Here is a 23009-nt window from a genome sequence, read left to right on the forward strand (position 1 = left end):
GTTAAAACACAGTGACTACTGCAGCCTGAGCAAGTTAGAGCAGGTCTTACTCCACTTTTAACATAGTGCAAGGGTACCAGCATGCACAGAGCTGGAGCAGGAGAGAGTACAGGTGAGCAATGTGTGTGTGTGCATGTACACACACACACACGTCCCTGACTTCACTCTGTGAAATCTGTTTACCCTCCAGGATCTAGCCCATAGTATATCCATTCATTTCTGCAGGAATAGTCCTAGCATTGTACAAATTTATATTTTAACTTGTTTAACAGAAATTAAGATCTTGATGACTTGATCTTTAAAAAAACAGAAACTCTGACACAAAATACAGTATTTAGCAAATGAGTTAGCAGAGGTTCAAACCTAGTATTTAATTGAGTACTAGGAAAGAGAATGTATAGTGCTACTTTGTTTCCAAGTACTTATTTCACTGCTAGATTCAGACCATTTCTACCAGCTTTGCTACAGACCAAAAATCGAGCTGCATGGAGAAGAAATGTACTACCACCTAAGTGATTAAACATGAATCTCCCAGGATAAAATAATACCATTGCTAAAATGAAGGTCATGCTCAGATGACCCTCTTTAGAAGATTTTCTTCTGAAAAGGCTGGAAAAATTATGCCAGGTTTTACAATTTATAAATTTCAAATAAAACTTTGGTAGGCAAACATTTCTGTGTAATCAAAAGATCGTTCAAAATAGTGGTTTAAAGCGCCCAGTACAGAATTTGAATATTCCACTTGAGGTTTCAATAGTTAAAACCTCAAAACTAATTTGTCCGTCTGTTAACTTTTATTCTAGTGATGTGTTCTTTATTTTCAAAGAATTTCTGACAGTGAAGAACGGTTACAACAATATGAGAGAAAATGCTGTATGTTATAGTACAAATACAAACAAACAAACAAAAACCTCAGGAAAGTCATATGGTCTGTACTGTGCAGGAACTCAGACTAGATGATGACAGTGGTGTCTTTTAACCTTAAAATCTGTGAATCTATGTAAAGCTGTCTCTCCAAAATGGCATACTAAATAGAGTGTTTAGGGTCAGGTTTCACTATAAGATGGGACACTTCCAGGGCTTGTGCTGGGCTGAGCCCTGGCACCTCTAGGCTTACTGCATCAGTTATGAATGTAAAAAAATTGCTTTAGCCTCGGCACTTCTTTCATTACAAATTAAGCACTGGCCACATCTATAAATGATTGTCATTGTAGGCTTTTAAGTATGTTGAGAAGGTCAAGAATTAAAAAGGGGAGGTACAAACAAGGGCTGTGGGAGAGATGAAACCTACAACATGGGATGAAATATACAATGAGCAAAGTCAATTGCAAACATGGAACTAAATCCTATTAAAATATATTTAAAGGAAATAGTTGTCAAAGTAAGTGATATGCAACTTAAACATAGAGCATGAAATAATTTAAAGTGTGATGTTAATGGATGAAATCTAAAATATCAAACTAGTTTTAGTAGCATGTATTTTATATTGTTCAGTTACCTGTCCAAATGTACTAATTATTTCCTCTCATACAAAATATTTATCATTAAATAAAGGCAAACCAGAAAAAAAAAACAGTTTAGCTATGTGTAGATATGACACTTATAAAGGATTGTTTTTGATTGGATCTTTAAACATAGTGTTAAGTATCAGGGGGTAGCCGCGTTAGTCTGTATCTACAAAAACAACAAGGAGTCTGGTGGCACCTTAAAGACTAACAGATTTATTTGGGCATAAGCTTTCGTGGGTAAAAACCTCACTTCTTCGGATGCATAGAGTGAAAGTTACAGATGCAGGCATTATATACTGACACATGGAGAGCAGGGAGTTACTTCGCAAGTGGAGAACCAGTGATGACAGGGCCAATTCAATCAGGGTGGATGTAGTCCACTCCCAATAATGGATGAGGAGGTGTCAATTCCAGGAGAGGAAAAGCTGCTTCTGTAATGAGCCAGCCACTCCCAGTCCCTATTCAAGCCCAGATTAATGGTGTTAAATTTGCAAATGAATTTTAGTTCTGCTGTTTCTCTTTGAAGTCTGTTTCTGAAGTTTTTTTGTTCAATGATAGTGACTTTTAAATCTGTAATAGAATGACCAGGGAGACTGAAGTGTTCACTTACTGGCTTATGTATGTTACCATTCCTGATGTCCGATTTGTGTCCATTTATTCTTTTGCGGAGGGACTGTCCGGTTTGGCCAATGTACATGGCAGAGGGGCATTGCTGGCACATGATGGCATATATAACATTAGTGGATGTGCAGGTGAATGAGCCCTTGAAGGTGTGGCTGATGTGGTTGGGTCCTCTGATGGTGTCGCCAGAGTAGATATGGGGACAGAGTAGGCAACGAGGTTTGCTACAGGGGTTGGTGTTTCTGTGGTGTGGTGTGTAGTTGCTGGTGAGTATTTGCTTCAGGTTGGGGGGTTGTCTGTAAGCGAGGACTGGCCTGCCTCCCAAGGTCTGTGAGAGTGAAGGATCATTTTCCAGGATAGGTTGTAGATCGTGGATAATGCGCTGGAGAGGTTTTAGCTGGGGGCTGTATGTGATGGCCAGTGGTGTTCTGTTATTGTCCTTGTTGGGCCTGTCCTGTAGTAGGTGATTTCTGGGTACCCGTCTTGCTCTGTCAATCTGTTTCCTCACTTCCCCAGGTGGGTATTGTAGTTTTACGAATGCTTGATAAAGATCTTGTAGGTGTTTGTCTCTGTCTGAGGGGTTGGAGCAAAGTCGGTTGTATCTTAGGGCTTGGCTGTAGACAATGGATCGTGTGATGTGTCTTGGATGGAAGCTGGAGGCATGTAGGTATGTATAGCGGCCAGTAGGTTTCCGGTATAGGGTGGTGTTTATGTGACCATCACTTATTTGCACTGTAGTGTCCAGGAAGTGGATCTCTTGTGTGGACTGGTCCAGGCTGAGGTTGATGGTGGGGTGGAAATTGTTGAAGTCCAGGTGGAATTCTTCAAGGGCCTCCTTTCCGTGGGTCCATATGATGAAGATGTCATCAATGTAGCGCAAGTAGAGGAGGGGCACTAGGGGACGAGAGCTGAGGAAGCGTTGTTCTAAGTCAGCCATAAAAATGTTGGCATACTGTGGGGCCATGCGGGTACCCATAGCAGTGCCATTGACTTGAAGGTATAAGTTGTCCCCAAATCTGAAGTGGTTGTGGGTGAGGACAAAGTCACAAACCTCGGCCACCAGACCTGCTGTGGCCTCATCAGGGATACTGTTCCTGACAGCTTGTAGTCCATCCTCATGTGGAATATTGGTGTAAAGTGCTTCTACATCCATGGTGGCCAGGATGGTGTTTTCAGGAAGAACACCAATGCATTGTAGTTTCCTCAGGAAGTCGGTGGTGTCTCAAAGATAGCTGGGAGTGCTGGTAGCGTAGGGTCTGAGGAGAGAGTCCAAATAGCCAGATAATCCTGCTGTAAGAGTGCCAATGCCTGAGATGATGGGGCGTCCAGGGCTTCCGGGTTTATGGATCTTGGGTAGCAGATAGAATACCCCTGGTCGGGGTTCTGGGGGTGTGTCCATGTAGATTTGTTCCTGTACTGTAGCTGGGAATTTCTTGAGCAGATGGTGTAGTTTCTTTTGGTATTCCTCAGTGGGATCAGAGGATAGTGGCCTGTAGAATGTGGTCTTGGAGAGTTGCCTGGCAGCCTCCTGTTCATAATCCGACCTGTTCATTATGACTACAGCACCTCCTTTGTCAGCCCCTTTGATGATAATGTCAGAATTGTTTCTGAGGCTGTGGATGGTATTGCGTTCTGTACGGCTGAGCTTATGGGACAAGTGATGTTGTTTGTCCACAATTTCAGCCTGTGCACGTCTGCGGAAGCACTCTATGTAGAGGTCCAGTCTGTCATTTCGACCGTCAGGAGGAGTCCACGCAGAGTTCTTCTTCTTGTAGTGTTGGTAGGAGGGTTCCTGTGGGTCAGTGCACTGTTCAGTGGTGCGTTGAAAATATTCCTTGAGTCGGAGACGACGAAAGTAGGCTTCCAGATCACCGCAGAACTGTATCATGTTCGTGGGGATGGTGGGACAGAAATAGAGTCCCCGAGATAGGACAGACTCTTCTGCTGGGCTAAGTGTGTGGTTGGAAAGATTGACAATGTTGTTAGATGAGTTGAGGGTACCACTGTTGTAGCCCCCTGTGACAGGTAGGAGTTTAGATAGCTTACTGTCCTTTTTCCTCTGTAGAGAAGTGAAGTGTGCATTGTAAATGGCTTGTCTCATTTTTGTAAAGTCCAGCCACGTGGAAGTTTGTGTGGAAGCTTGGTATTGTATGAGAGTCTGCAGTTCTGAGGGGTACCCAGAAATCACCTACTACAGGACAGGCCCAACAAGGACAATAACAGAACACCACTGGCCATCACATACAGCCCCCAGCTAAAACCTCTCCAGCGCATTATCCACGATCTACAACCTATCCTGGAAAATGATCCTTCACTCTCACAGACCTTGGGAGGCAGGCCAGTCCTCGCTTACAGACAACCCCCCAACCTGAAGCAAATACTCACCAGCAACTACACACCACACCACAGAAACACCAACCCAGGAACCAATCCCTGTAGCAAACCTCGTTGCCTACTCTGTCCCCATATCTACTCTGGCGACACCATCAGAGGACCCAACCACATCAGCCACACCATCAAGGGCTCATTCACCTGCACATCCACTAATGTTATATATGCCATCATGTGCCAGCAATGCCCCTCTGCCATGTACATTGGCCAAACCGGACAGTCCCTCTGCAAAAGAATAAATGGACACAAATCGGACATCAGGAATGGTAACATACATAAGCCAGTAAGTGAACACTTCAGTCTCCCTGGTCATTCTATTACAGATTTAAAAGTCACTATCATTGAACAAAAAAACTTCAGAAACAGACTTCAAAGAGAAACAGCAGAACTAAAATTCATTTGCAAATTTAACACCATTAATCTGGGCTTGAATAGGGACTGGGAGTGGCTGGCTCATTACAGAAGCAGCTTTTCCTCTCCTGGAATTGACACCTCCTCATCCATTATTGGGAGTGGACTACATCCACCCTGATTGAATTGGCCCTGTCATCACTGGTTCTCCACTTGCGAAGTAACTCCCTGCTCTCCATGTGTCAGTATATAATGCCTGAATCTGTAACTTTCACTCTATGCATCTGAAGAAGTGAGGTTTTTACCCACGAAAGCTTATGCCCAAATAAATCTGTTAGTCTTTAAGGTGCCACCAGACTCCTTGTTGTTTTTATACATAGTGTTAGACTCTTTATAATATTAAGTCCAAACATTCAAAATTCATGAATCAGACCCCAACAGATCATGGGATCACCTTAAAATTATTACTTAAAATATATATTTGGGGTTTTTAATTCATCTCCAGGTTTTTGAGCCTGCAAGGTGCCTTCTGGTCACATTTGCAAGCTTTTCTCCACGACTATGAAGGTTAAAACTTTTTTTTTAAGTGAGAGCTGGGATTTTCAAGTAAGCACTTGTCTCCAGGAGCTGGGGTTTTAAGTAAAGCATGCATTTGTCCATTTCATTGTGAGTAACAATATATTATTTGACTACTTGCAATAAAAGGTTAAAATAATTTGGTTCGAATTGAGAAAATAGTCCTTTATGATAGAGGCCAAACTAAATATTCTGTGGAATAGACAAAGAGAAATATATACATAGAAAGGGTATGTCTACACTACGGGATTAATCCGAATTTATATAATTCGAATTTGGGAAACAGATTGTATAAATTCGATTGTATGCGGCCACACTAAGCACATTAATTCGGCGGTGTGCGTCCATGTACCAGGGCTAGCATCGATTTCTGGAGCGTTGCACTGTGGGTAGCTATCCCATAGCTATCCCATAGTTCCCGCAGTCTCCTCCGCCCATTGGAATTCTGGGTTGAGATCCCAATGCCTGATGGGGCCAAAAACATTGTCGCGGGTGGTTCTGGGTATATCCTCCCCCCTCTCCAGGAAGCAACGGCAGACAACCGTTTCGCGCCTTTTTCCTGGGTGAACAGTGCAGACGCCATACCACGGCAAGCATGGAGCCCGCTCAGCTCAAGACAGCAGTCATGAACATTGTAAATACCTCGTGCCTTATCGTGCAGTTTATGCTGAACAAGAACCTGGAAAACCAGGCGGCGAGGAGCAGGCTACAGCAGCGCGGCGACGAGAGCGATGAGGATATAGACATGGAATTCTATCGAACCGCGGGACCCGGTGCTTTGGAGATCATGCTGTTAATGGGGCAGGTTATAGGCATGGAACGCCGATTCTGGGCCCGGGAAACAAGCACAGACTGGTGGGATCGCATAGTGTTGCAGGTGTGGGACGATTCCCAGTGGCTGCGGAACTTTCGCATGCGTATGGGCACTTTCATGGAACTTTGTGACTTGCTTTCCCCTGCCCTGAAGCGCCAGAATACCAAGATGAGAGCAGCCCTCACAGTTGAGAAGCGAGTGGCAATAGCCCTGTGGAAGCTTGCAACGCCAGACAGCTACCGGTCAGTCGGGAATCAATTTGGAGTGGGCAAATCTACTGTGGGGGCTGCTGTGATGCAAGTAGCCAAAGCAATCACTGAGGTGCTGCTACAAAAGCTAGTGACTCTGGGAGATGTGCAGGTCATAGTGGATGGCTTTGCTGCAGTGGGATTCCCTAACTGTGGTGGGGCGATAGATGGAACCCACATCCCTATCTTGGCACCGGAGCACCAGGGTACCCAGTACATAAACCGCAAGGGGTACTTTTCAATGGTGCTGCAAGCACTTGTGGATCACAAGGGACGTTTCACCAACATCAACGCGGGCTGGCCGGGAAGGGTTCATGATGCTCGCGTCTTCAGGAACACTACTCTGTTTAAAGGGCTGCAGCAAGGGACTTACTTCCCGGACCAGAAAATGACCGTTGGGGATGTTGAAATGCCAATAGTTATTCTTGGAGACCCAGCCTACCCTTTAATGCCATGGCTCATGAAGCCATACACAGGCAGCCTGAACAGGAGTCAGGAGCTGTTTAACTACAGGCTGAGCAAGTGCAGAATGGTGGTAGAATGTGCATTTGGCCGTTTAAAAGGTCGCTGGCAATCGCTACTGACTCGCTCTGACCTCAGCCAAAGAAATCTCCCCATTGTTATTTCTGCTTGCTGTGTGCTCCACAATCTCTGTGAAAGTAAGGGGGAGACCTTTATGGCAGGGTGGGAGGCTGAGGCAAATCGCCTGGCTGCTGATTACGCGCAGCCAGACACCAGGGCGATTAGAAGAGCACACCAGGAAGCGCTGTGCATCAGAGAAGCTTTGAAAACCAGTTTCATGACTGGCCAGGCTACAGTGTGAAATTTCTGTTTGTTTCTCCCTTCATGAAAACTAGCCCCCTTTATTGACTCATTCATTCTCTGTAAGGAACCCACCCTCCCCGTTCCCCCAGCTTTCTTTCAAAGGAAATAAAGTCACTATCGTTTAAAAATCATGTATTCTTTATTAAGTGATTATAAACATAGGGAGAGAACCAAGAAGGTAATCTGGGTGAGGTTTGGGAGGAGGATAGGAGGGAAGTAAAAGGCCACTGAACAAATTCAATATAATGACAGCCTTTTGGTTGGGCTGTCCACTGGGGTGGAGTGGGAGGGTGCACGGAGCCTCCTCCCCCCGCGTTCTTACACGTCTGGGTGAGGAGGATATGGAACATGGTGAGGGGGGAGGGAGGTTATACAGCGGCTGCAGCGGCACTCTGTCATCCTGCTGCCGTTCCTGAAGCTCCACCAGACGCCGGAGCATGTCCGTTTGCTCACGCAGCAGCCCCAGCGTTGCAGCCTGCCACCTCTCATCTCGAGCGTCCCTCAAGACCTCACGTTCACTGGCATCTTTCCTAAATTTAGATACAGTGTCCTTCCACTCATTCAAATGAGCTCTTTCATTGTGGGTGGATTCCATTATTTCTGTGAACATGTCGTCTCGCGTCCTCTTTCTACGCCGCCTTATCTGAGATAGCCTTCGGGACGGAGGAGGGAGGCTTGAAAAATTTGCAGCTGCTGGAGGGAGGGTTGAAAAGAAGGAGAGAAGTTTTTAAAATGATACATTTTACAGAACAATGCTTATACTCTTTCATGGTGAAAAACACTATTCACATTACATAGCACATGTGATTTCAGTACAAGGTCGCATTTTCCATCTTAATATTGAGTGCCTGTGGCTTTGGTGTTAGAGATCACAGACGCAGGTCCGGGCAACAGAATTCAGCTTGCAGGCAGCCATGGTAAGCCATTGTCTTTCGGCTTCTGCGCCCTCCTTTCCCACATACCAAGCAAAGCCTGTTGACTGCTGCGGTTTTCCTGTTAACCTTCAGCAGCAGAAAACAAACTAACCCCCCCCCCCATCCAATTCTCTGGGATGATCGCTTTATCCCTCCCCCCACCGCGTGGCAGGTATCAGGGAAGATCCCTGCAGAAACCAAACTAACCCCCCCGCCCCCCCCTCCCGCCATGAATTCCCTGGGATGATCAATGTACCCCTCCCCCGACCGCGTGGCTCGTAACAGGGAAGATCCCTGCTAGCCAAACGTGAAAAGCTCAGGGCCAATTCCCCCCCCCTGTGCTTGGCTAACTGCAGGGAAGGATTTCTTTTCAGCCACAGGCAAACAGCCCAGTAGGAACGGCCACCTCTGTCCCCTTAATTAAGTTCCCGTATTTCAACCAGGTTACCATGAGCGATATCACTCTCCTGAGGATTACACAGCAAGATAAAGAACGGATGTTGCTTGAATGCCAGCAAACACCGGGACCATACGCTGCCAGGTTTTGTCAGGCAATGATACCAGATTACTTGCTGCAAGCATGGCGTGGTCAAGTGTCCTACCATGGAGGACGGAATAAGGCTGCACTGCCCAGAAACCTTGTGGCAAGGCTTTTGGAGTACCTCCAGGAGAGCTTCATGGAGATGTCCCTGGAGGATTTCCGCTCCATCCCCAGACACGTTAACAGACTTTTCCAGTAGCTGTACTGGCCGCGAATGCATCCCAAGTCCTCAGGGCAAATTAATCATTAAAAAACGCTTGCTTTTAAACCATGTTTTATATTTTAAAAGGTAAACTCACCTGAGGTCCCTTCCATGGGGTCATGGTCTTGGCTACTGGCTTGGGAGGGTACTTCAGTCAGGCTGAGAAAAAGATCCTGGCTGTTGGGGAGAATGGAGTGCTGGGTGCTCTCTGCAAGCTCGTCCTCCTCCTCCTCCTCCTCTTCCCCATCCGCAGAATCCTCAGGTGTAGCTGATGAGACTATCCCCGACCCGGAATCCACGGTCACAGGTGGGGTAGTGGTGGCAGCCCCCCCTAGAATTGCATGGAGCTCGGCGTAGAAGCGGCATGTCCGCGGTTCTGACCCGGAGCGACCGTTTGCCTCCTTTGTTTTTTGATAGGCTTGTCTGAGCTCCTTGACTTTCACGCGGCACTGATCTGAGTCCCTATTGTGGCCTCTCTCCATCATGCCCTTGGAGTTTTTTTCAAAAGTTTTGGCATTTCGTCTTTTCGAACGAAGTTCTGCTAGCACTGAATCCTCTCCCCATATAGCGATCAGATCCAGTACCTCCCGTACGGTCCATGCTGGTGCTCTTTTTCGATTATCAGCCTGCATGGTTACCTGTGCTGATGAGCTGAGCTATCTGTGGTCACCTGTGCTCTCCACGCTGGGCAAACAGGAAATGAAATTCAAATTTTCCTGGGGCTTTTCCTGTCTACCTGGCCAGTGCATGAGAGTTCAGATTGCTGTCCAGAGCGGTCACAATGGTGCACTCTGGGACAGCTCCCGGAGGCCAATACCATCGAATTGCGGCCACACTAACCCTAATTCGAAATGACAAAATCGATTTTGGCGCTACTCCGCTCGTCGTGGTGGAGTACAGAAATCGATTTTAAGAGCCCTTTATTTCGAAATAAATGGCTCCGTTGTGTGGACGGGTGCAGAGTTAATTCGATTTAACGCTGCTAAATCCGAATTAAAGTCATAGTGTAGACCAGGCCAAGGTGACTAAATGACTCAAAGCTTTCAAAATATGTCTTCTTTTCCACCTTAGTGACAAACTGTTGTATTATTTTACAGCAATCCCACTACCTCCAAAAGGTAAACTGGACATCCCGGTGTTGTTTGTGCCTGACACAATGAAATTGTATGAAGCTGTGGTGATTGTTCATGTAGTGAAGGAGAATGGTGAAAACTGGCCCTATGATGATCCTGCTGAATTAAACAAAGAACTGAAAAGGTAATTATTGTGATAGGAAAAAAATCACTGTTGAACAATTTCAGCCAATGGTCATATTTTTCCTCAGATATATGAATGCAACTCCTATTGTCTTCAGATGGAATTGCATGTGTGTTTTTGATGGCAGAAATTTGTCCATTCTGAGAGACGTTTCTATGTAAGTGTTTAAACATCTGAACAAAGAACTGCAATGGTAGCTAGCACTCAGTCAGTTTGAACACCTGCCTTTCATTTTCTTAAATTTGGAAACTCAAGAGAATTACTTGCCACTGCTTTTAGGTATAGTAGATAAATGAACAACAGTTGGATTCTTCCGTTACTCTTTTAACTAATTTGAATTAGTTCTAAATTTGAACTAATAATAAATCAGTAAATATCCTTTTGATATATTTGTGAAAGCAATTATCAGAGATATATTTGGCCTTATGCTGATTCCATTTTTGTTGATTTTCCACTAATATAACTACCAAATTCAATGAACTTGCTCCAAATTTTCACTGATATTAGTGAGAACAGATCAGACCAAGTGTTCTCATATCCTGAATACACAGCTCAATTCTCTTGTGTGATACATTCACATCTTTGCAAAGTGGGTGTAAAACACTACCATTCTGATTTGGTTCCATTTTACATCCACTTTGCAGCAGCTGTGCATAGCTGTTAGTGATTGCACAAGATGCAAGGGAATGGAAAATAATCAGGCACATTGAGAACTTTGGAGTCCAGGATAATTTGAGTATAAAAGTAGAAAAGGGAGTGAGCCACATGAAAAAACTCAAGAAATATGACCACAAACCAAAATAACAAACATATCTGAAAGGATTATTTCCAAATTTTTTACTCCTTTAGACTAAATAAGCCTTTCACAGTGTTTCAAGTTGGGCACCCAAAGTCCCTAGTCTTGGCCACAGTTTTAAGTTAACATCGATAACACCAGTTTCTCAGCTAGTCGAAGTTAATTATATATTTTACTTGAATTTCCAAACAGCATCACCACGTCAGAGAATGGGGAAATCCATGGAATATGCTGGATCTACCCAATTCATGGAATCCCTGAAGCACAACCGTATAAATCAGCACCAGGTATGTAATAGCTGAAAAGCCACAAACATAAGAACTATAATAAAATCAAAACAGTTGCTTGCCTTTTGACATCTAACACTTGGAATTTGCATCATGCAGAAGGCTGACACAGGTGGATTTCAGCCTGTTTTTCCAGAACACCTTTGCAAATATGTGAGGAGAGCAGAATATTGAATCAGCGTCCACGGAGTAAATCTGACAGAAGAATTTTGATACTTATCCTAAGCAAACTCTGAAGGAAGATTGCAAATCACTTTAACTTTTCCATAACACTCCTGGGAAAATTAATTTGCACTAACTGGTATAGACTAATATTTATGGAATTTTTGTTTTAGCTCACTTTGGAAGTAAATACAGCTTCATCTGCTACTAAATTAAATATATCTATTTCTTAATCACAGTATAACTTCAGAATTGGTTTACTTTAAATTTTGTTAAATAACATGGACATTGTGAACTGGTTCAGACACTAATAGCCTTCATAAAAGCACTGCCTGTGAGTAGATAAAGGCACTTCAAAATTTGCTAGTCAGTTTTATACTGAATCTCCCTTTGGCAAATAAAAACAACCTGTATTAGTGTGGGAAGATAATGAGAGACGTCTTGAGGATTAAAATTATTGAATTTAATAGGAATAGGTATTATTTGTACTGTCATTGTTCTGATTTGTTTAAGGACCTTTAACTTGCAGTCAGATGCCAATGTGATATTAATTAGAGCTTTCATCTCACTAATTTCCTCTTTATTCATTAAAGGATTGAAGCAGAATATTCTCAAATATTCCACTTGTGCCCAGTATGACATCATTATAACTTTTCTCATTAGCATGAAAACTATGTGTACAAAAGGTGAATGCTTGTGTTCTTATTTTAAATCTTTAATGTACTATGAAAGCAGTTTGGGATAAATATCTCTTTTCTTTAGGCCATTGTTTTCACTAGGTAAGGTAACTATACATTAAAAATGTTAGCATTAATAAATTGCTTAAGTGACATACTACTCTATGTAAGTGGAAGCTGTCACATCTTAAATTTTAATTTTTTTAAAGCTGTTATGAAAACTCAGAATATTTATAACTGGTTCTGTTGCCATGTAAATTATGCACAATACATATTTGTAGTTCACACCAACATCTTTGCATTAATTCTGAATATCAATAGCATTTAATGACAATTTGTAACAATTATATATAGACTCTGAGTTCTCTTTCCATCGCACAATCCAGAGTTATAAATGGACTGTACTTTATCCTTCTAAATATAGGCCCCAACTCAGCAAAGCACTTAAGCATTTTACATATGTACTTATGTCCCATTATATATGTCCCATTGACCAATTGTAGGATCAAGGCCCATAGCAAGTAATCTTCTAGAGATCTATTTTTCTCATTAAATTGTTATCCTAAATATAAGGATTATATTGTTTTTTCTATGGAAATAGTATTATTGAAATTGCCTACGGACTACAGCCTGTGATATCAAAACTTCAAACTGTTGCTCTAGTTGATTAGATAGTGCCTCATCCTTATTTGCATCACAATAGACTTCTGTAAAGTGTTTGACTTAGTACCACACTACATGATTATAAAAAGTAGCCTTGTATAAAATGTAATGTAGTACATAGATTAAAAAGTAGCTAATGGATAGATCTCCAGTGGTAACTGTAAATGGGGAATCGTTATCCAAAGGCAGTGTCCAGAGACTGAGTCCAAGGGACAGGCGGTGGATAAGCTCAACAGGGGCAGGATTATCACTGGGATCTTTGAATTTTTAGTTGGACTTTTGTAACGCTGGAAGGGGATTGAATTTAAGTGTTCCCTGGCCAGAGGGGCAATTCACCAAGAAAAGATCATGGTAGAACCAGATCAACTGACTAGAGGGTGTGCTAGAGTAAAAGATCCCCTGAAACTCCCTGACCTGACACCAGGAGGCACTAAAGCAGTGATTGAACCATATACAGGGACTGTATCCTGGAAAGCAGTGACTCTGAGAAGGATTTAGAGTTCTGGTAAATAACCAGCTGATCAGAAGCTTCTAGTACAATGCTGTGGCAAAGAGGACTGGTGTGATTCTTGAATATGTAAACAGGGAAATAGGAAGTAGGAATAGGGAAGTGATATTACCTGTGTCTACAGTAGTGGTGAGACCATTATGGGAACACTGTCCCATTCTGGTATCCAGACTTCATAAAGTACTGTATGTTGAAAAATGTGAAAGGGATCAGAAAGGAGCTACAAGAATGATACAAGTTCTGGAAGTCCTGCCTTATAGTGAGAAATGTGGGAATCTAAGTCTATTTAGCTTATCAAACAGAAGATTAAGAGATGACTTGATCATGCTCTATAGGTACCTACACGGGAAGAATATAGTAGAGGGCTCTTTAATCTATCAAACAAAGGAATAACAAGATCCAATGGCTGGAAGCTGAAGCTAGGTCAATTCAGGCTAGAAATAAGGTCCACATTTTAAACAGTGAAGGTAATTAGCCATTGAAATAACTTGTCAAGGGATGTGGTGGGTTCTCCATCACTTGAAGACTTTAAATCCAGTTCGGATGTCTTTCAAACAGAAGTTATGGGCTTGGTGCAGGCAGTACTAGGTAAAATTTTATGGACTGTATAATGCTGGAAGTTAAACTAGATTATCATAATTGTTCCTTCTAACCTAAAAATTTGTGACTATAAGTCACTGCTAATCATCTGTGTGGATAAAAAAAATCTTTAGCTTTTTCATAATCATAGAATAAATAATTCTTTTCATATTCACTTGGGCATAATTTTGATGGAAAGAACATTGACATTTTAAAACTGAGAAACAGATAACCAGCTCTTTGTCCAAGTCTATGTAGAGTTTGAGACATCTGGAAATTTCTGAATCATTTTATCTGGGAACATAATAGTGCCCTTCAATTTCTAGATCTAATTTACTAATCTTTCATGGTGTTGAAAGAATTGTAATCAAAAAGGTTTTACAGACTATAATACACCGGATAAAACACCCTTGTATTGAACATTGAAATATTTTCTAAGGGGAGGATTAAAATCACAGAATTCACGAAAGTCACATTCTATATTAAAATTCCTTTGCTTCAGATACTTAAGGGAAACTCAAGTTGCAAAATTTTAAATCATAGTATGGTTCTCTAAAATTGTGTTAAATGTTCTCTAGAACTTCAACTCTGAGCAACAGCATGTGGTCTTAAATTAAGATATAAAAAAATTTCATTTTCAGTTTCCACAACTATTAACTTTCTTTTGAATTTATTTTTTTCAGCTCCTATTTTTATTTCCAATTAAAATATTTTAAATGATACTATACCTTTTTATTTTTAAATCAATTTAAATTAAATTTCATAATTGCAAAGAAATTGCAGAGATTTCTTTTCAAGAGTTTTTTGAGAAGCAGCTGTGGAAATGAATTGCTTAGTCCAGAATGTTTTTTCAATAAATTGAGCAACATCTTACCATGTGTTTTTGTCAGACAGAATATGAAGGGAACAGTGAAACTGGCTCCTCTTCACTGTCTCAGTCCCCATTGGGGTAATTGAATACCTGATATTAGCATCTTTCTAAAGATATCTCACCCTTATATTTTTAGTTATTTTGTTAAAATCAAGAAATTAATTTTTCAGGAAAGCAACATTTTACAAAAATTGATCCCTTCTTTCCTGTAGCTGTTGTATGCTGTCGAGCCAGAAACAGAGTGGAGGAGCGAGTGGAAGTTCTATTAACTGGTGTGGTTCCTGGAACAACCGCTATGCCAGCAGCAAAAAATGTTATGATCACCACTAAAATTAAGACACCCAGTGTCCAGGATGAAGTTCAGGTTACTGCTGGTAAGAAAGAACAGTACAGCAGTTACTGTACATTATTTGCAGAGTGTACTATCTAGAGCAGGGGTAGGCAACCTTTCAGAAGTGGTGTGCCGAGTCTTCATTGATTCACTTTAATTTAAGGTTTCACGTGCTGGTAATACATGTTAACGTTCTTTAGAAGGTGTCTCTCTCTAAGTCTATATTATATAACTAAACTATTGTTGTATGTAAAGTAAACAAGGATTTCAAAATGTTTAAGAAGCTTCATTTAAAATTAAATTAAAATGCTGATCTTACACCGCCAGCCTGCTCAGCCCGCTTCCAGCCTGGGGTTCTGTTCACCTAGGCCTGCAGCGGGCTGAGCAGGGCCTGTGGCTGGGACGCCGGCTGGCAAGGGGCCAGCAGCTGGGACCCCAGACCTGAGGGGGGGGGTTCAGGGGTCAGGGCAGAGGGTGCAGGGCAGAAGGTGCAGGGCAGAAGGCTGGGTGTGTGTGTGGGGGTTCAGAGGTCAGGGCAGAGGGCAGTGGGGATGTGGGGGGTTCAGGGCAGAAGGCCGGGGGTGTGGGGGGATTCAGGGGTCAGGGCAGAAGGCTGGTGGGTGTGGGGGTGCAGGGCAGAAGGCTGGGTGTTGGGGGGGACTCGAGGTCAGGGCAGAGGGCTGGGGGTGTGTGGAGGTGCAGGGCGGAAGGCTGGGTGTTGGGGGCGACTCAAGGTCAGGGCAGAGGGCTGGGGGTGTGTGGAGGTGCAGGGCAGAAGGCTGGGTGTTGGGGGGGACTCGAGGTCAGGGCAGAGGGCTGGGGTGTGTGTGGGGGGTGCAGGGCAGAAGGCTGGGTGTTGGGGGGGGACTCGAGGTCAAGGCAGAGGGCTGGGGTGTGTGTGGGAGGTGCAGGGCAGAAGGCTGGGTGTTGGGGGCAACTCGAGGTCAGGGAAGAGGGCTGGGGTGTGTGTGGAGGTGCAGGGCAGAAGGCTGGGTGTGTGGGGGGTGCAGGGCAGAAGGCTGGGTGTTGGGGGGGACTCGAGGTCAGGGCAGAGGGCTGGGGGGGGTGTGGAGGGTGCAGGGCAGAAGGCTGGGTGTTGGAGGGGACTCGAGGTCAGGGCAGAGGGCTGGGGGGGTGTGGAGGGTGCAGGGCAGAAGGCTGGGTGTTGGGGGGGACTCGAGGTCAGGGCAGAAGGCTGGGTGTGGGAGGGTTCAGGGCAGAGGGCTGGGTGTTGGGGGGGACTCGAGGTCAGGGCAGAGGGCTGGGGTGTGTGTGGAGGTGCAGGGCACAAGGCTGGGTGTGTGGGGGGGTTCAGGTCAGAGGGCTGGGGTGTGTGTGGAGGTGCAGGGCAGAAGGCTGGGAGTTGGGGGCGACTCGAGGTCAGGGCAGAGGGCTGGGGGGGTGTGGAGGTGCAGGGCAGAAGGCTGGGTCTTGGGGGCGACTCGAGGTCAGGGCAGAGGGCTGGGGAAGCGCAGGGCAGAAGGCGGCTCACGGCAGGGGGCTGGAAGGGACATGCTCTGTTCCACCCCCTTCCCCCAGGCTCCGTCCCTATCTCTCTCTGCCTGCTCTACGGAGCAGCGAGCATGCTGCCGCTCGGCTCTGCTCCGCTCCCCCTCCCCCTTGCAAGGGCCATCGCCGGCAGGGAGAGGGAGGGGGAAGAGGAGGAGGAGGAGGAGGGGCCGGAACGCACCAAGCTGTGGGAAGTAGCGGGGAAGGGGGGAAGCTTGGATGCCGCAGGACCAAGCTTCTGCCTCCTGCCCCCGCAGGGGAGAGCGGTGGGTGGGGGGGCTGAGTGGGGCGGGGGGCCGGGACCCCCCCCACTGCTCTCCCCTGCCAGGGCAGGAGGCAGAAGCTTGGTCCTGCGGCAGCCAAGCTTTCCCCCTCCCCCGCTTCTTCCCCCAGCATGGCGCTCTCCGGCCCCTCCGCCCCTCCTCCTCCTCTCACCGGGCAGGCAGCATGCCACTCAAAATCGGCTCGCGTGCCATATTTGGCATGCGTGCCGTAGGTTGCCGACCCCTGATCTAGAGCCTTGTCCTGTCTTTGAAAAGAGATGGGGACTTGTCACCAAAAGCAAGAAAATCCCTACTACATACTAGACCTAACAAATATCCCAATAGTCATAACAGTAAGCATGTGTCTGGGGGTGCGTATAGATGGACTTGTAAACCAGGCAGAGATGCTTATTCTTTTTGCACTAATCACCAGTCTCAGGTCTGAGGCTGGCTTCCCATTTACTGTCCAGTGAATAATTAGCTAACTTAGGCTTCTTTTGTATTCATGTGCAGTACAGCATTAACTGATTAAAAAGGCGTGGCTCGCATAAACCCTGAGATGAGTAGTAAGTGTGTGTATGCTGGATGTGGAGGGAGACAGCTCTGTGTGGGTTGTCCTGTTTATATGCCACATTCCCCACCACTGGGCCCATTATCTGCATTATCTTGGGGGGGAGGGATAGCTCAGTGGTTTGAGCATTGGCCTGCTAAACCCAGGGTTGTGAGTTCAATCCTTGAGGGGGCCACTTGGGGATCTGGGGCAAAATCAGTACTTGGTCCTGCTAGTGAAGGCAGGGGGCTGGACTCGATGACCTTTCAAGGTCCCTTCCAGTTCTAGGAGATGGGATATCTCCATTAATTATTATTTATTATTATAATGTGAGCTGAGTAGGGGCAATAAGATTTAACAAAAGATGACTGCTGCTCACTTGTTTCATCAGCCCAGGATATGATACAAGTTAATTTCCTCTGGGACATGCCATCTTTTCATACTACTCTCATAGTAACAATTTCAGAGAGAGAGGGGAGGGGGAGGGGGAGGATGTTGTAAGTACCTGGAGAGAGAGAGAGTCTGCACTGGCTACAGTTCTTGTTTTCTGCACCTATTGGGCACCTGCATCAGAGAAAATTTCCCTTACACTTAACAATATTCACTAAATCCTTAAGCTCTGCATGAATAGCCTGACAAACAGGGCCAAATCCAACCTCTGTGCAAGTGGATGCAACATCAACTGAAGTCAATGGGAGTTGTGCTTGCTTGTGTCAGGGCTGAATTTGACCCACTGTGTTGATGCTCAACTCTTCAAATATCACCTTTAGCAATTCCCAAATTGTAGTCACAGTGGATGAAATTGTAAGTTTTTACCCAATTATTTATCTTTTTACGATAGTATTATATTCCTTACACATCAGACAGAAATTCTGCTTTTAGATAAACTCACATGAAAGTTACAGAGTGTGAGCCTGGGAGAGGAATTTGATCTTAAGGAGCTGAATTTTCTATGGGAGCTCAATCTGACTTCTCAGTGTGCACCTGCAGTGTTATACAGTATTTGCAATTAGTTGAAGATGCAAATGTTAGAATTTAGACATCTCCCCAACTTTACAGATGTAAAAGCATGTATGACCACAAATCAGGGGATGTTATCTTTGAATCCACAAATGATTGTGCCCTGAAAATTGCACCTAGACTTGATTGTGGATACAAAACTATAGAGGCCTTTTATGAAAAATTCATCCTAAAAATGTTGTATGAATAAGTAAACAAGGTCTGCTCAGGAGAGGAGTGGGGTTGTAAAGCGGCTTTAACCTACCTTTACACTGGGAGGAGGGACAACCCAACCCCCCCCCCCCCCACACACACACACACAACCCCACACACACAGCCCCTGCATTGGGGAAGCCAAGATGGATCCACCCCAGGTTCCACTCTAAGGGCCAATCAATTTAACTTTTTGGTTGATTTGTACCACGGGAGCCGGGCCCAGACCTTGTCCTGTGAATTTTTCTGTTGTACAGTAACACTGTTTTACAGAAAGACCCGTGCTAGGTAACTTTATTGCAATTCATTGTGAAATCTGCAAGAGTTTGCCTTAAAAATGTCTAATTTCCTTCCTTCTGGGTTGGTTTATTGTGCGAATATTGGACAGCAGAACTGAATATCTGAGGTCACTGACTCCAGACTTTTTAATAGTCTGTCTTTTGTGTAATGTCTATGAAACCTGGAGGGGAGTGGAGGGTGAATAATACATACTTAATCTAGTACTGCACAGTTAAGGATAACCAACACTGTTGTGTGGACAGTAGGCTCTGCAGATTAGCTTCCTTGTGTTCACATTTTACAAAACAATAGAATTAAATCAAGAAAAATATGCTCTGTAATTCCCAGCATATAATCTTGTCTCTCTTTAGAGTTGTAAATATTATCACATAACCTTATTTGACCCTGAAATAGCTGTTGTATATCAAAGAATAAAGATATATTTCTAAATAATAGAATAACATGGACGTTATTTAGTGTTTATAATTGTATCATATATGAACAGTAGTCATTTTAAACATTACTACATCTAATTCCCCAATACTATGGCATTTAAATTGAAATGAATAATGTGCCTTCAGCAAATGAGACAACATTCTGAAACACTTGCAGATTCCTGATGTGCATGTTTTGTGCACAACCATAATATTTCATATTTATTAACACTAGCTTCTGCATGTATTGCAAGACATTGATTTGGGACATTACATCTTTTCAGACAAGGAGTATGGTAATGAAATGCTTTGACAACGAGGATCATTTATGGCTCTGGCAGTTTTCAGAATGCTTGTCGATGACATTATAATGTCATTATTCCTAGATGAATTTGATACCTGTCGAGGAATCAAATTTAATAGTACTATTATATGTTCTGCAGACTACCAGTAATAGCATAAATAAAAGTGTAAAGCTCTAAGATAACAGCTCGCCAAGCTATTTTTCATTTTTTTTCCTTCTGAAACAGTGATCCATCAGAGTATGTATGTGATGTGTAGTAAGCAATTTTTATATTCAAAGATAGATGATGATAATTACAGGCAGAGCAGATTTAAACAGCTACTACTGTGTTTCAGTATTTAAATAATTTGGACAAGAATAAACCCTTGAGATGTGAAAATTTTCGAGCAGCTCGCAGACCTTCAAAGAATTATGAGTCTAGCCCATTCAGCATGATTTTGATTTAAATAGAAAATTATTGTAATTCATTTAAAAAAGAGGGGATAGCTTAACACTGTACAGTTGTAATGATATTACATGGCATTCAAAAGTCCCGCAGATTCAATGCCATAATGATCCTACAGTTAAAAGGTTACTATTTACAGTACAGTACCAAATATAGGATTTCAGTCAGATAAACCCTGTTTAATATATTGAAAACTAAAGTACAGATAGTTGGTGTTCTCTGATGTTTTTAAATCCACTGTAAATAAAATACAGCTTATTTTAAGGAACCACTACTGGATAGGCCCTTAGGGCCAGATTTTTAAAGAAATATAGATACCTTTAAAAGCCTGGCTCTTAGTCCTTTATGGGGATTATTATGTAACATGCTTTGTTATTTTAATAAGTAACCATCAAAATGCTTAATTCTGAAAAGCAGAGATGGTATGTGCCTAGTAGCTACTTCTCTTCAATGTTTTTTTGCCTATGAAATGAATGTTAATAGTGTAATTGTTGCAATGAATGTGATACCCATGACAGATCAGTGATCTGATGTGATGTTAACAGCCTAACTCCTACAATATATAGTCTTCCCATAATATTGTGTTATACTAAAAAAAAAAAACCTGCTACTGAAGCTAACTATCCTATACTATAAGATCTTCTAAAGTTCCTTATGAGTATCATCTTAGCTAACCCTGCTCCAGTTTAGGAAGTCATGGGTTGTGGAATATCAGATGTGGGAACTTTGAAGCAAAGCAGTGTGCTTGGTGTGGTCATTGGCACTCAAATACCCACAAAGATGTTTCAGTTCACAATATTTTAATTGGGGTGCTGAGGTGCAGGATCTGGGAACAAATCAGAAATATTGTTTGTATTTTGGCATACCCTTTCATTTTTCCTGTGTGCTTCATAATTGTCTTCATGACGAGTATAAAATTAAATCAACACTATTCTTTGCTTAGTTCTTGTGCTCTTCATTTTCCCCCTCAAAAAACAAATTTGTTGCATCTGACAGATCTTGGACTGGCAGTACTGAAAGGAGTTGCAGACTACTGTTAATCCTCAGGAAAAAAAAAAGAAAAAAAAGCACAAACAATGTCAGTGCAAGTTTTACAGTGATCAGTCCTTGAGCTTTCTATTAAGTCTGTCAACTTTGGGTATTATTTTCTGTGAAACACACACTTCTCCACTAGGTATTGTTAGGAACCCAGCCATAGGTGGTCTTGCCTAGTGGTCAGAGCAGGAGTCTGGTCTAGTGGGTACAGCAGGTGTCCAGCTTGGGGAAATAAGTCTGGGGTCGAGCCATAGTTGGAGCCAGGTCAGATACCAAATGCCAGAGTCAGTCAGAAGTTGGAACCAGGGTTCAGAGCCAGCGCTGGTAACTGATGGTTGAAGGTGAGGCACAGAGCAGGAGCACAGTGGGAATCAGGAACATAGACAAGATTGAGGAAGGAGCCAGGAATGGAGTAGGGAAAAGGAGCAGAGTTGAGTGCAGGGTACAGAATGCAGGGAAAAGCAGAGTCCAATGTAGCAGCAACCAGGAATCAACTAGTTGCCTGGAAAACTTCTTGTGCCTCCATCTGCTTGCAAACACAGCCTTGGAATTATAGGATAACTTGTCACAGGGGTTGAAAGTTTGTAACGGACTTTCCTAAACATCATGGGTTATTCGTAACTCCCCCTATAACTGCCAAGAACTGGCCTTTGTGTCCCTTGCAAACCAGGGCCACAGGCCCCTCAATTTTGGGAAGGACATCAGGTGACTTCCATAGCCGTGGGGAACAGTGCTGTTCAGATATCAACAAGCTCCCCTGTTCACTGCATCAGAGCTGCCTGCTTTGCGGAGCAACCAGATGACCTCTGGGTAAATGGAGAGACACTAATAGCATCTACTTAATTAAGTATGATTTTCCGGTCATCCTAATCCAGGTTATAACGCTGACTCACTCTGTGGCCTTCATCAAGGCACTTAATTTGTGTTTCTCTATTTATAAAACAGGCATAAAGGTACTTACATTTTGTACAAAGGTATTATGGCAATTAGTTAATGTTTGAAAAGAACTAAGTACTAAAATTCACCAGGATGCTCCAGTGACTGGGGGAGCATGACAGTCATCAGTCCACCAGCTTAGACAATTGCCAATGCCATTAATAAAAATAATAGTAATAAAGTACATGTACAAATGAGCAGCAAGGACTCGCATGTGCTGGGCACTCTGAAACATACAATAAAGGACAGTCCTTGCCCCAAAGAACTTACATGTTGGCAACTATACACTGACTCTACCAAAAGCAACTGGGTACTTTGCTTCTCACACAGGAGACTGGTAGGATCATGAAGATCCCCTCCATCCCCACCCACAAACACACACCATTACAAAATAAAATTAGTTCACTAAGACTGTGTGTATCCTAACAAATCACCTGGTTGGTCTTATCATAGTATACAAGAGACAGTTACATTGGGGAGTAAAAAATATGTCTCAGTGTTACCCCAAAATGTGGACCCAAGGCACTCCAATACTGGCCTACCTATAATTATAAATTGATTGTTAATTTATTCTGCCCAAATGGGGAGAAAGGTGATGACCCGCCCTAAAGAAATTGCCAGGGTATTACCAGGAGGTTTGACTCCGATCCGCAAAAGAGTCTCCAGAGCAGGCTAATCCTGCTAACCCTTGAAAGGACACGGATACAGCCCTCCACTCAGAGGATTGTCATACAAAAACAGTCTTATTTATTGAAAGAAAATTCAGTGATTGACGTATATTCAGTAAAGTAAGCAAGAAAACAGTACAGAATACAACAGGCAGTAAGGCACAATTACATTAAACTTAGAGATTATACATTCAATTGACACAGAAGACTACACAAACTATAAGATAAATACAATGTTGCAGTATTAGTACA

At 43.4% G+C, this 23009-nt stretch overlaps 1 protein-coding gene across 1 annotated transcript in view; it reads left to right on the forward strand.

Moving 5' to 3' along the window:
* CFAP47 (cilia and flagella associated protein 47) overlaps nt 1-23009 on the forward strand; it is a 704026-nt gene that overhangs the window by 617471 nt on the left and 63546 nt on the right. Inside the window, exons 58-60 of the mRNA XM_065423211.1 lie at nt 10089-10248; nt 11237-11331; nt 15004-15165. Of these exons, the coding sequence (XP_065279283.1) occupies nt 10089-10248; nt 11237-11331; nt 15004-15165 (417 nt within the window). The remainder of the gene's footprint in view (nt 1-10088; nt 10249-11236; nt 11332-15003; nt 15166-23009) is intronic.

This window comes from Emys orbicularis, chromosome 1, assembly GCF_028017835.1.
Source record: "Emys orbicularis isolate rEmyOrb1 chromosome 1, rEmyOrb1.hap1, whole genome shotgun sequence".
NCBI classification, from domain to species: Eukaryota; Metazoa; Chordata; order Testudines; family Emydidae; genus Emys; species Emys orbicularis.